The following is a 14,528-nucleotide window of genomic DNA, read 5'->3' as shown; positions in this document are numbered from 1 at the left end:
AGGATGAAGAATAAAACCTAGGAAGACAGATGAAAGCAACAGGATTTTTTTTAAAGGTGTAACAGTAATCTCTGTTCTTTTTTTTCCTGGAAGAACTTGTTTCTCTGACCACCATATAGTGGGTGATCTCATTGCCTAGCTGATGTACTAACCTTTTTTGTTGTGAGGCCTATTTTCTTCCAGTAAAAATTGCACTTCGGCCGGTTGTGGTCATCCTGATCGATCAGTTGTCATTCGTTCCCCATGTGGTCCTCTGTGCTTCTCTATTGTCTTCCGGGCTAGTCTTTTGTCCTGTGGTTTGATCTCCTGCCCGTGTTGCAAATCCATGTTACCGGTTGCCATTCATCCAGCACAATTGCCAGTAAACACAGCAGAGGCTCTCAGAACATTTCCCATGTGAGTTTATTTGTAATGGGCAGGGATAATGGGTAGAAATTAAAAATTCGGTCGAATATTTTTGTTTCCCATTTGCCGTCCTAAAAAGTAAGTGAATACTGATTTTCCAGAGGACAAAGATGTGAAACATCCTCCTTACTGCCATAGAGCAAATGCTAAAATAACAAATAAACCAAAATAATCTGCTCAGCAGCGAATCCCTCATCCCTTGTTTCCTATGTTGTACACACTAATAGGAGATGGAGTGCTTTATTTGTTCAGTAATACCTGAGAGAACAGGCAGCGCTGACCCTGCATTGCTCCCATTGGCTGCTACCTTTGCTTCCTTTCATTTTGGTCCATTTTCCTCCATTCCTGATTTCTACTGCAGCACAGACAATTACGCAGGAATGCTTTTAAAGGTATTCTCAAGCTTTACAAATGTTCCTACAGGAAACAGCCAGGGGTTCAAACGGCTTTTATTTTTTTTTTTTTTATGAGCAACAGTTCTTAACAGAGTCATAATGACTGACAACTGGAGAGAAGAAAGATATTTTATTTTCCCATGAAAAAAAGAGAAAGTCAAATTGTTTGTCTTCCAGGAAAGCCTCTTTTTTTTTTTTTTTGCTTTAAACTCATATTTGGGAACACGCCGTTACCTCTGGGTAATTGTGTTTTAGCTTGAGTGAAATGCATCAATTGTGATGGCGTACAAGTTGCGTGGGAACGTCGTTGTGGCTTTAAGGTGTCAGGTTTTCCAGGTGTCAAATTGTGCGCCCAAAATGCGAACTCCGGTTACAGTAGGTTTCAGGGTATTATATTTTGTGGGGAAGAGGTCTGTGCTGCCACAGGAAGTGTAAAATATCATTTGCCATGGTAGAGGGAGGTGGATGAGTAGGTGGGTGGGAGTTTCTTTTCAGAGGGTGTAGTGCGATGAAGCGGGGGGGGGCTATGATGATGAAAATGGCTGTAACTCTTTAGCAAAGTGAGCTTTAAAAGGCTGTAAGTGGACACCTCATAGTATCTGATGGCTGACTCCTGGTTGACAGGACCCCCATGACCCCAGTGTATTTATCGTAATGGAGCACAGCTGGGCTGCAGCTTCGATGGGTTAATAGCCATGTGACAGCTTTTGGGGGTTGGGGGGAGGTAGGCAGGAGGTATTTTGTGCACGTATGTGCATGCATTTTATTTACTCGTGCACTCCGTTGAGTGGCACACAGGGGCCACACTTGGGAGGGTTGGGACTTTGTGCTCCACTCTCTCTGCCAGGCCAGATGGCTCCTGTCACTGAAAGGGGAGGAGGAGCGATGGAAGGAAAAAGGGGAAGGATGGAGCTCTGAGTCGCCCTTAACAGCGCTAGAGTGGCCTGTCCCCAGAGCCACCACATCTGGAGACCACCTGCTGCTGGCTCAGCCTGCTTCCTCCATCCTCATCGCTCTTGCACACGCTCACTTTTCTCACTCTGTTTTTCCAGATGGGGGAGGTGGCGGTGGTGGCAGTGGTGTGTTTGGTCAGGCTGCGTGCCTATATTTCAGCAACTTTAGTGTCTGTGCTTTGGGTGGAGGAGGTGCAGGAAGGAGTGAGCTGAGGAGGGATGGGAAGAGGAGGTGGCGTGAGAGCATAGAAAAATATCATTTTATTTTATGACTGCACCAGCCTCTGAGAGTTGTGGGTTTTGTATTTGTTGTATTTCTTCTTTTATTCCTCCCCAAGTAAAGAGACAGAGTGAGAATGTTCGTTTTTCTTCTCTTAGCCGTTGCTGCAACTGATCCACAGGCCACGGGGGGGCTGTTCCTGCCTGGAAAATAAAGCCTGCTTGCCCTCGTTGGCTCCCCCCAAATAAAATACACTCATTTGCATTCCCATGCTGTAATTTAGCCCTTCTCTCTCACACATACACTCTCTCTCTGCCTTTGCTCTCTCTTTCACTATCTCTGTCCCTCATCCCTGCATCTTTTCAGCCCCGGTCCTTGCAGTTCTGCAGGGACTTGAACGTGGGAGGGGAAGAGAGGAAGGGAGGCAGAGAAAACAAAGGCGAAGAGGCAGTGTTGACTCAGGGTTGTTATCTGGACCGCCGGTGAGGGGGTGGGGGGTCTTGTGGGTATCTGTGTGTCTGCATACATGCCTGGGGGGTTATTTACCCTGGCTGCCACTGTCACGGCAGGTGCCTCCCAGTGGATAAACCTGGGCCTCCTAAATAAATATTCACTGCAGTGAAATTAGACTTGCATCACCAAAAATTAAACTAATACTGCCCTCTTTCCCTCCCTCTGAAGAATGTCCAGACCGCTAAAGATCACCCATATATTGATGTTGCATGGTGACTGGCTTTACGATCATCCTGATATTTTGGTTGGGTGGGATCAGAGGTTTCAGCTCTCATTTTAAGTTGTGAAGTGAACAAACATGATCTTTGGCTAAAGTTATTTTGCATTGCTGATTCCCTGTGAATGAGGGTTGAAATTGTTTTATTGGTCTGAACGGAAGACTTAGTTTGTTTGCTTTGGTCTTTTTCCCCCACATAATAAATTCAAGCAGACAATGCGTTCATAAGGGACAGATTTACTAAAGGTTTGTGGCAGTGCCAGCTCATTTCTGGAATAAAAAAACATGTTGGGATTTACTAAAGACATGCAGTGTAAAGTTAGCAATGGAAAGGTGTGGACTTTTTTTTAAGCCATGTTTGTAGGGCTTAGTTTTTCAGATTTACAATTTTGGGAAGTGGAGTCTGCTGAGGTTTGCAGTAGTCAGTTTACTGCCAAAAACATTCCTGATGCACTGAGAGTGTATGCTAGAAGGAAGAGCATTTTATTCGCTTGTGCTAATTTATTTTGAATGTGTTATCAGAACATATTAATTGCCAAGGCACGCTGTTCTTGCTGGAGGAACTCAAAGACTGCCCAACTAGAAAAAGTCACACAATTCCCGCTGCACCAAAAATCTTGCAACCCGTAATTCTCTTTTTTTTCCTTTTGTCCTCTTGTTATTTAAGTCAAGCAGGGCTTTATAATAAAACTTTTACTTTCACAAAACTGCCTTCAGCCTTTATTTCACTGAGTCTTTCCAAGTGAAAAAGTAATGACACAAAAAATTCGCATAGTTTTTCATGTTTCGGGACAAAACTGCATACAATGTTGCCACTTGTTAGACTATAACAGCCTAGCAGTCATTTATTCTATAGGTAGAATCAATCAGAATGTAGTGCTGTTGTAGCCTACACATGTGAGTTCTCATTTGTGTGTCTTCCTTACTCCATGAAGAACACCTTTCCCTACTATTGCAGTTACCTTGGCCACAAAGCTGTTCCAGATGTTCATTTTGGAAACATATTGAATATTGTGATTTGGAGGTATTTTATAATAACGATTGCATTCCTCCACTGGTCCCCAGAAGATTTCTTCTTCCACTGTTTGTGTAACTAATAGATTCTCTTGCTTATTAGATCTTTTTTTTAGGTGGATTTTCTGATTATTGGAATGAATTGGCTACATCTGAACTCACGAATGTGCACAGTGACTGTAATTACCTGCAGAGCTTGTAGTTGTAGTTGAACCTGTAGCTGAAATGAAAAGAAAAAAAGGTCTTGTCTGCTTCATTAACATTGCATTCCAGCGAGAATCAAGATATGCAATTTGTAAACTTAAAAGTCACAGTGTTTTTGGGATACTCGTGGCTATATTAGTACAGATTTTGAAATAAATCTCTTCACCCCACTGGTATGGTAAATTAAATTTGTGATGCTCAGCACTCTGTGGTAGGGCTGCTCGATTATGGCAAAAATGATAATCACAATTATTTTCACTGAAATTGAGATCTCGATTATTTGACGATATTTATTTAACCCTTTAAGACCTACCATAGAACCAAGTCCGCCAGAGCTTATATTATTTTTTTACATGTTGTAGTGCCATTTGTGGGAGCATTTCAAGTTGCTATACATCAATACAACTGTTATATCCCATATTTTAATAATATGTATGTATTAAGTCCATAGTAACTACATTAATTGCAAAAAAGTGCAATAAACTACAAAAAAATTGAAATTTTTTTTTTTTTTACATATATTTCTACTTGGAGAAATTTAAGAGGTTTATCCCTCAAAACTTTAAATACAAAAAAGTTGCAAAAAATAGTTTACAACAACAGGAAATTTATTTTGAGTGTCTTCATAGTTTTATTTTGGAGATACAGCAATTTTTATATACTGCAGGAAAAACGAAAAACAATCCTATGATGCAAATTTGCAAAGAAAACAGCAGGTGCATCAAAATAAACTATTTCCAGCAGTGCAATTCGAGTTCTAAGTATCCCAGAAACTATTCAGAAAAGTCAAACATGACTTATAAAAACACCAGTATAGGCTTTTAAGGCCTACAAGTAAAAAAACTACATTTTCTGCGAAAATGACGTCACTTCCGGTTTCGGGCAGGAAATGGCGGACATGCAATAGTTAGCGCTGACTCTGTTTCAATGTGGGAAGTGTTACGAACAGCTGATCGGATGGCAGCGTGTTTCTGGAATATTATGTTTTTGTTGCTGCAAGCGCTTTTTATGCAATTTTTGCAAAGCTATATGTGGAAGGAAACCGTGACCTAGGACAAGCTGATGGCATAAGATGTAAGTACAACTCCTCCGGTTTCATATGCAAAAAATTTTATTGCGCTAGCTTACAGGGTTCAGGTTCTACAGGGATTTAAAAATAGTTACACAAAACGGAGTGTGCTGCTCTGACCGGCTTTAAAGGGTTAACAATAACAATGTATTGAATAATGACTTTAAAAAATAATATAAAATAGTGTGCAAATACTGATAACAGTGCAAATGTTTGCAATATAAGAAATAAATGAAAAATGTCAACATCTATGTTTAGTGAACTTTGCAGTGTTGCTCTGTGGTGCAGCTACTTGATCCACGTCTGACTCCGCAAACCCATAATGTTTCCACACCACTGAAGTTTTTTTTTTTGTTTTTTTTTACCTCTTTTCAACCAACGGCAGTCACTCTCCTCTCCAAATAACTTCTGCTTAGCTTTCCGAGCATCCCTCGGGTCCTCTTAATTGTTGTGACTCGTGTTCGAAATGCAGAGAGGTGCGCTCGATTTGCCACACGGAGCAGCACGAGAGTAAAGCAAGAGGGAGGAGCTGATAATCGGCTCAGTCATTTTTAATGATCGTTGAAAGCCCAGATCGTAATCGAGATTAAAATTCGATTAATTGAGCAGCCCTACTCTGTGGAAGCCAGCAGTATTCATTGGGAAAACTGTTCCGTAAAGTCTGCGGACATTTTTTGAGCAGATCAAGCATAAGTAGAAGTACAGTACAGGAGAAAATCATGGTCTTACAGTGTGCTAGAAAAAAATTGCATTAAAGAATGCACAAACTCTTGATACCACTAAAACTAAAATAAAAAATAGAACACCAACACTTAGCTCTTAAAAAGGGGAAAAAAATCAAAGCAAGAAAAACGTACTGTAAAAGCTGTCTGGTGATATTCTCTGGGGTTTAACTGCTGTGGAGCTGAACCTCTTTTTGACCCAAGTCCAGCATCTGAAATGAACCCCTGAACCTCTGGTCATAATGTGGTCAGCTCAAGCCTCGTCTCCAAGCGGCAGGTTGGCTCGCTCTACCACTTACTTTCTTAAAATCCCTTTAACTGCTTTAGGGGGATTTAACGGGCCTCTACATCCACTGTGCTCTCAGAAGCCAAGTTCTAGCGCTTACATTAAAAGGGCGCACACAGTATAATTAGGCTGGTTAAAGAAGAAGGCTCCCTCTCATGGACTGTAAGAAGGCTTGGAACATTTGTTGGGTCTTCCAGAGCGTGAACGCTGCCCTTGATGTCTTACTATGCTAAAGGTTGGCGCTCAGAGAAACCATGCAGCAGGAAGGAGTGTAGACTGAAAACCTCAAGTATTATTATGCATCCCAGGAAAAGCAGCACTATTGCTTTTCTTGTAAGTGTGGTTGATTTAAAATTTAACAGATTTCTTTTTTTTTTCCGTAGAAAGCCACACTAATTTTTTAAAGAGGCAGCTAATATAAAAACCCAGATTTACATCCTTGTGCAACTCAAAGCACCTGAGAGTAGGTTGATCACTTATGTTTACACAAAGACTGTGTTTACTATGTGTAAAGTGAAGAGAAAAATGAAAGGCTAAAATAAAGATCGGTAGACATTAAAAAAATTGGATTTCAAATGGAATTGATTAAATCTGACTTTAAGATTTTTATCGCACTGAATATTTCAGAAATTCAGCGCTAAGGTTTTTTTTGGTCAGAATTTCAATTAAATACATTTTGGGCAGCAAAACTGAAATGGTGTGGGGAGCAGGGATGGGATGCTGCAGTGCCAATCTGTCGTCACTAGTCTTCACTCGCCTCTTCCAAATAAGCATGTCGTTACATGCTCGTCAGCTTTTGGACGAGTGCTGGAGCACATCTCGCTTTCTTTGAACTGGGCCAGTGGTTCCCCATGCATAGCCTATTGCTTCTGTGCAGCTGCATCTTCCCTGCTTTAACCCAAAATTTTTTCTTCTGGGATTCTGTGATATTCTTGTGTTAATATACTGCTGTCAGACAGACAACCCCCACCCCAGCTTTTTTAATATTATTAAAGAGAGAAAGATCAGAGGGGCAGCCATATCCCCACACTTTATAAGGAGTGTGAGCATGTCTGGCCGGCTGGCAGGAAGTGGGTTGCTACTGCCTTTGATGGTCAAACTCTCTCAGATGTGTCATTGCTGCAGACTGTAGCTCGGATGACAGGTCATGTCTCCGCTTGTTGGGCTCTTGCAGCTGAGATACAACAGCCCCAATAATTACCTGAGCAAGCACACACACTTTAAGCGGATATACATCATGGTCCTACACACAGACAAAAAAAGAGAAGTAGCTTTACACTTAGATGGACACTGCTTGTGCTGTTTCACCTTTCTGCTTTCACTGTGAGTGATGATCAGTTCTGGCGCGTGACCGTGCCGGACTCTTGCTGTATTGGTCACGCTTGTCACGCAGCTGACGGTGTGCGTGCACGTGTGTTTATGTGTATGTTCGTCGCCGTGCTCTGGCGAGTAGCAGGGAGGCTCCGATTGCTTTGTTATTCCAAACAGGGTGTTTACAGCCACTCATCCTCACAGTCATTCAGCAAGGCGATCTGTCAGCTCTCCCCTACAGGGACCAAACTGTGAACTTAACACGCTCGGCTCTGATGACTTCCCTGATGGTGTGAAGAACAGCAAAGTCTACAGCTGTAATGTTGTTGCTGGAGTGGCTTGAATGTTGCATTGTTCTTGCAGTTTGTGTGTGTGTGTGTGTGTGTGTGTGTGTGTGTGTGTGTGTGTGTGTGTGTGTGTGTGTGTGTGTGTGCATTTTCAAAGGGAGGTAGGCGGTATGAGTGTGTATGTCACTTCCCCAATGTTTTTCCAGTAAGCCCCCAAAATATCAGGGTGGAGTGAGTTTGTGTGCATGTTCAGTATTTTTGGTGGAGAGTGGGGAGAAGGTCTAGATGAAAGTAGAAAAGAAGAAAAGGAAACCAAATAATCAGCAGGGAAAGGGAGGTGAGGCTTAGGCTGGGAGCAAACCAGTGTGTGTGTCTGTGCGTGTGAGGGGGGGGAAAAGGGGCAGGCATTCTCAAAACACCATGGAGTCCAGATCAGAAATAAAACATAAAAAAGTGGAGAGGCAGGAGGAGGGAAAAAAGGGAGGAGGAATTGTGCTTGAGTGTGTTATGCGTGTGGATCCTGTGAAGTGAACTGAACACAGCCGTAAATTGTGCAAGCCCAGAGAGTCCAGCTCTGTATGTCCAAGCTGGCACGTCTGATTTAGACAGATCTTTTTTTTTTCCTCTCTTTTCCCCGATGCAAGGTCTTTTTTTCTGCAGCTTCTGGTTTATTATCTGCTAAGACAAAGGCAGGAGAAAAAAAGCTAAGGAGAGAGAGCGATAGAGAGACACGCAAAGCGAATAAATGTTGCGCAGCTGACAGCAGAGGAAGCAGCGAGAGAGTTTCCAGCTACTGCGTTCCCCGACCGCAGCAGCCTTTTCTTCCTGGGAGATTTAAAAAAGGAAAAGAGAAAAGGACAAAAGCTCCTGCCCCCGTCTTTCTCCGTCCTGCTACCATCCGATCATCAGCTCTGACCTCAGCGTGTGTGAGTAAGCGTGCATATAAGGACGCCGCGGGTGTATGGTGCTTTTCTCCCTGCCCTCAAAGGCATGGACTAAAGATGATGCAGCCAGGGGCTTAGTGAGAGCCCGCACCGCAGAGACCCCTTCCCCTCACCAACAGGGCCAGACCGAGAGGAGCAACTCCAGGGGAAGGGGGAGGGGGGTTAGAGGAGTGGAGGAGGAGGAGAAGAGGAAGAAGTGGAGGGGGGGGGGGTACCCTCCATGGATGATTGCAGAGGGTCCTTCACTTTCCTTTTTTTGTGTTTTTTGTTTTTTCCACTCCCTACTCGCCTCAGTCATCTCCTGCTTTCGCTGTGATGCATAGCCTTTAAAAACGAATAATGTGGAGACAACATTTTCCAGGCAAGCAGCATGTTTCCTGTTTTCTCTTCTGGATGTCTAATAAAGTCTGGCATGTGGGAGGTGGGAGGGAAGTAGGTGAATGGGGAGGGGTAGAGGGAGTATGGGTAAGAGGAGAGGAGGGGAGCAGTGTTTTAGAGTGTGTGTGTATGTGTGTGGATGCATTGCGTGCCCGGTAAGGAGTAGTCATTTCGGGGTCTGTTACTTGTGCTGCTGAACTGGGCTTACTAGGTTTTTGCTGCCTCTGCAGTCTTGGGCTCAGAGTTGCACTTTGTAGCTCAGGGCAACGCCGAAGAATAAAAGAGCGGGAAAAAGAGAGAGGAAGGGGAGGTAATGGGAGGTCCGGCGTGGTTCTGCCATGGATGCTGTTGACACTCGCTTTTGTCCCGCAGTGGAGTGCGAGCTCCGGCCCGCCAGTGCACACAGAGGGTACCATTTAAAACAGCCGTGCGCTCATTTTCTTGGCAGGGGATGGATTGGTGTGGCGGGCAGCCGGGTGGTGACAGGGGTGGGGCACTGGCAGCGGAGGACAAGTGGCCTTTGTGTGCTACTTTTGGGGAAGTGAAGGGAGGGAAGGGCAGGGAGGAGGCTGCCAACAAAGGGTGCTTATGCCCGCCCTCCACACCCGCTCTCTTCAACTACTACAACTCATGCAATGACCTCGTACAAGCGCCATGTGAAATGGAGGGAAACTTAAGTGAGGAACACAAAGTGTTGTTTGACCTAACAGCACTGTAACCTGTGCACAGCAAGCTTCTCCTTTACCTCGCAGCAACCTCCTGGCTGTTCACCAAGGTTTGCTGTCCCATTCATTACCTCCCAGTTACATACTATCGACCCTCATGTCAACGTTTTCATAAAAATCTCACTTTGCCTTTGCAACCTTTTCCTCTACAAGAACATTTACAGCATGGAAATGTGGTTTGAAGGCCTTTTGTTGAACATGAATGTGGTTTAGAATCTTCTTCCTAATTAATTTGTTACCAATTAAAGTGCATCTGGTACACAGCAGACCATCCTATGTGCTCTGGCTTTCCTCTGTAGAGTTTTCTCATGTGACATCACATTGCTCAAGAATTGCCCACCTTAACTATCAGTCATGAGGGAAAAATGTGTATTGCCCAACTGGCTGCAACTGCAACCTCCTTTTAGTTGCTTTGGTTTCTAGCAGATCACCTCAGTTGCTTGTATAAATGCAGAGTGGTATAAAAGTGAAAAGAGGTGAGTGAAGAAGAAAGGCTCAGTTCATCATAGGAAGCACTCAGCAGCCTAGGTCTATTACAGTGTAACTGAGGGGTAAGCATCACCTGATCCAGCCATAACTATAAGATTTATCAAAAAGAAAAGTAGTATTTATAGTCAGGTATAGGGTATACATGCTGGCCTCTCGGTGCCTGTAAAACATTTGTAACATAAAGTTGGCCTACATAGTGTGTGCACCACTGTAGGCCTCTATTTTGGTTGATGCTGTTTTGCACTCTGTGGGTGATTTGGCATGTACTGTTAGGAAATGCAAGCAGCGGGGTTGTGACTAAAGTCAGGTTATGTAGGGAATCAGTAAATTATTAATATGATTTGCATGAAAATTTTAACCGGAACGTCAAACCTGAGAGACAATCGTGACAAGATTGTTCCACTAATATAAAAAAAAAAAAAGATTCAACTTTCTTCTCAGAGTTGTCTAAAACTTTTTCATTTTTTCCCTAACTCACAGTAGAGATGCCAATTTGCAGTGAGGACGTGAGATTTACTACAGCAGTAAGCTTTTGTTTGGCCTTTTTGGCAAGTTTCTGGGAGAATTATCTTTAATTAAGAACAGCTGAAGCAATCCACTGCGAGTGACATGTTTCTTTTATAATAGCCAAAAAAGGCATTCAGTCTTGATTTATTGTGTGGCGCATGTGACCTGAATGATTTGTAGAATCGTTTTTGCCAAGAAAATCAGCAATGATTTGATTGTAATTTGAATTTAAATCAAAACGAAATCCTTGTCAAAATGGCTCCATATTTTCTTTAGAGTGTTTAAATTATTTAAACGGCAACTGTTTCCGCTAAACGTAAAGGTAGATTGTCAACTATTTTGCCAGCCTGGGAAAGTCCAAATGAAACCACATGTTCATATGGTTTGGAACTGAATTTCCCGGAGGAACCCACCCGAGGGATTAATAAAGTTTCATCTAATCTCTAATATCAAAGCGCGCATGTAAAGCAGGCGTTACGTGACCATTTTATAACCCTTCTCTCGCCACCATCGACATGCCCCACCTCTCACACGCAGCCTGCTCCTTTTGGGCTTAGCAGGGAAAGTATATGGGTCATGTGTTAGCTCAGGGTGGCACAGTAAATGGCTGTAACAGTTAGCGGTCAGCAGCAACCCCCACCCATTGTTGAGATGGAGCCACCTGCAAACAGCAGCTTGGGGTTGCTAGGTAACCTGTGGCAGAAGATGATTATAGTATGGTGGAGGGCTTGTCTCTCATTAGCACTAAAGTGACTTCTGTTTCTCTGCTCTTCTCTTGATTTTAATTTCTCATTTCCCCGTTGCCCCTCTAGTCCCCCTTCCCCTCACTGGAGGCAACATAGCACCAGCAGCAGAGGCCAGTGGTAGGATAAGACTCCTAGCTCCCTTCACCACATAATGGAAACACTGGCCTCATCTCCCGGTACGCCGCTCTGCTACTTCCTGCTGCCAGACTCTGACTAAGTGTTTCTGGCTCAGAAACCGCAGCCTTCAGCCCGGACTGAGTTAGGGTTGTATTTGTCTAAAGGAATGATTAGAATTTAAATACAGATTTAAATACTGAGTAAGATTACTGGAAAAAAAGAAAGAGGAAAAACACTGATCTTATGAAGTTTGGTAATCTACATCAAGTGGTTTTAAGCTTTTTTACTGGAGGCCTAGATTTCCAAAATAATTTCCATTGTGACCCAGTTCTCATTTTCCACAACTGGTGTGCAATCTAATTGAGAAAAATGTTCTGTTTTTAGACCGCTAACTGAGCCCCCACATTTTATTACAGGGAATTAAAAAGACTTTAGTAACATAATATCTAGCAGCCATGGATGTCTTTAAAAAAAAAATCATTTCAAGGCTCGTCTTTCAGCGTCTTGGAGCCCTCATGATAAATATGTCTGTGCTTTTAGCAGGGAGAATTGTTTTAGATGTGTTTGTGTGTTAGTTTCATTCCAAAAGTATAGTAATCACAAAGCAGAGGTATTTAATTGAATAATATAACCAGCAGATAAACCATGGATACCTGTACAGAACAGTGTCGTATCTATCAGGCTGTAAATTAAATGTTTTTAGATTAGTGGTTAAATTAAATAAGAAAATGTCACTTATGTCGCTAATTTTTGACATGTCAAAGATTTGCAATTAATTAAATAGTTGAAGAAAATCAAATAATTAATCACCAATGAAGAAAATCATTAGTTACAGCCCCAAATCTATCATTACACATATTACACCACAGCAGGAGGTGTGTATGCGTGTGAACATGCATCACATGCATTATTTCCTTTGGCAGGTAAACCCACAACAGCAGCTGCCCCCCTCAAAGAAAATTAATTCATCCCTAAACATCTCACGCGCATGCATTTGCAGCCTGGCAACAGTTAAGCGGCAAGCAGAGGACGCAAGAACTAGGAGGAAAGGAAATGAGGGAGATTAATTAATGGAGGAGTGAGTGAAATTAAGAGCACTCTGCCTCCTGCGGCTCTGACATTACCTCCAATACTCCACAATCCCCTGCCCTTCACTTAACACATTTGTTGAGATTTGGTGCACCGTATGAAAGTCTGTGCTCATGCTTCAGTTCAAATCCTCTGGCTGTTTGCAGTCAGGTGGCCAGCGGCCGCGTTTGCCAAGGCGCCAGGACGTAAACCTGCAGAGAACATGGTAGACCTGCTGAAAATGCTGTTTTACTCCTGCCTGTTGCCTCTGAAAAGGTGTTGCACAGCTGTTAAAACAAGTGAGCTTAGAGAGTGCTTGTCACAGTGGAGGTTAAAGCTTGTTTCCAAGGCTTGCAGTGCCTCTCACTGAGATTGTCTTGTTCCAAAGAGTTAAATTCATGCTGAGATAAAAGATAAATTGGAGGTTGACAGTAAATCGTAATCTTGAGAAAACTGCTGGTGGCTTCAAAGCACAAAATTATTCTAGTTTATGGCACTTTAGAGGGGATTTTTACTACCTTTTCACCCATAATTTGCAAGCCAAAAAGCCTTTAGATCGATGTTAAGTTTTTTAAACCCCGACTATTTGCATAGTTTGTATATAAATGATAGTCACTCCATTCCATCCCTCATTGGTTGATGAAATCCCATTATGAATTCTCAGGACCAGACTTCTTGAATGTACTTTCAAATGTACATTAACTGAAAAATAAGAAGGTTACATGAAAAATACCCCGTAAGGCACCACTCAGGCAGTAAAAAGAGACCCTTTACAAACTGCCGCCACCAGGTGGCGATACCTGTAGACTGAGTAAAAAATTATTCCTATTTTGAACATCTTTTTCATGTCACATTTCAAAATGGCATGAAACCACATTGGCTATCATCTTGTCAATCCCACGTCGGTAGCTAATGGGTGCCAGACCCGTCCCTCCTCATCACATCCATTTTTTGCAACCAAGATGGCGAAACAGAAACCCTCATATCAAGGATGTTACGAAGGAGAAAATTAACTATTGACGTGAAAACTGTCTTTTGAAACAGCCTGTGAACATGTTTATTTTAACACGAGAGTTTATTAGCGCTTTTGAAGCCAGCCTCGAGTGGACACTCGAGGAAGTGGATACTTTCAGGCACTTCTGCGTTGCCCTCATTTTCTAGCCCCGGGCGTTGTTGCCTGGTTACGAGACTATTACTCCCCATCCATTATTGTGACTTAAATATGAAGCTTTAAATTGTCAGATGTATGAACACATCTAAACACACACAATTCTATATTCTACTTAATTTAGATTGGTACAGACTTGTTATAGATGCACAGAGCACAGGGATGCTGTTGAGTATCACCACGGAGAAAAGAGGTGGTGAGAAAGGTGTCATGAACGCATCACCTATCAGAAACGGGTGTTGTGGTGTTGTGCAGCTGACAAACCCAGCGGTTCCGGTTGAGACTGGTTTGATGTACTTGCTGTCAATTTAACACAGAGGGAGTGTTGCCTGTCACCTCCCTGCTTTCCCTGCCTGAATATATCATATCCTCTCCATCAAAATCAACAGTGTAAGAATCAATCTGTCACACAGGAGGACATGCGCGCTTCGGCTTATAGACAGACAGACCAACTGGAATTGAGGGTCAGAATAGAAAATGGAGGAAAAGAAATGACAGTTGAGGTGAAAGAATGACAGAGAAAGGAGGGGCAGTGATTACTGAAAGACAGCTGAGGAATGATAGCAGAGGTCGGGGAGGAATTTATGTGAAAAGGGAGAAAAAGAAAATGAGATGCGCAGTGAGCAAACAGTCACTCAGGGCTAGACATCGGCAGCAAAGAGGAGCTGTCAGAAGATGCTATCATACAGGGAGAGATCTGCGAAAATACAACAGTGCCAACGATACTTTAAAATGTAGCAGAGGAAGAAGTCGACAAGAGGGAGATTAAGAGACTGAGTAAGAGACTGAA

General features: G+C 42.9%; 1 protein-coding gene across 6 annotated transcripts in view; it reads left to right on the top strand.

Annotated features, from left to right (window-relative positions):
* Positions 1 to 14,528, top strand: part of LOC308391075 (C-terminal-binding protein 2) — a 94,718-nt gene that overhangs the window by 58,127 nt on the left and 22,063 nt on the right. Inside the window, exon 1 of one of the 6 annotated variants that reach the window (XM_080873521.1) lies at positions 8,748 to 8,901. The exons of the other annotated variants lie outside the window; for them this stretch is intronic. Coding sequence (XP_080729647.1) covers positions 8,880 to 8,901 — 22 coding nt within the window. The 5' untranslated portion in view covers positions 8,748 to 8,879. Of the gene's footprint in view, positions 1 to 8,747; positions 8,902 to 14,528 lie in introns of those variants that run through there. 6 annotated transcript variants of the gene reach the window in all.

This window comes from Rhamphochromis sp. 'chilingali' (assembly GCF_963969265.1).
Source record: "Rhamphochromis sp. 'chilingali' genome assembly, chromosome: 22".
Taxonomy (NCBI): domain Eukaryota; kingdom Metazoa; phylum Chordata; class Actinopteri; order Cichliformes; family Cichlidae; genus Rhamphochromis; species Rhamphochromis sp. 'chilingali'.
The sequence above is the reverse complement of the archived record's forward strand: the minus strand, read 5'-3'. Positions and strand labels throughout refer to the sequence as shown.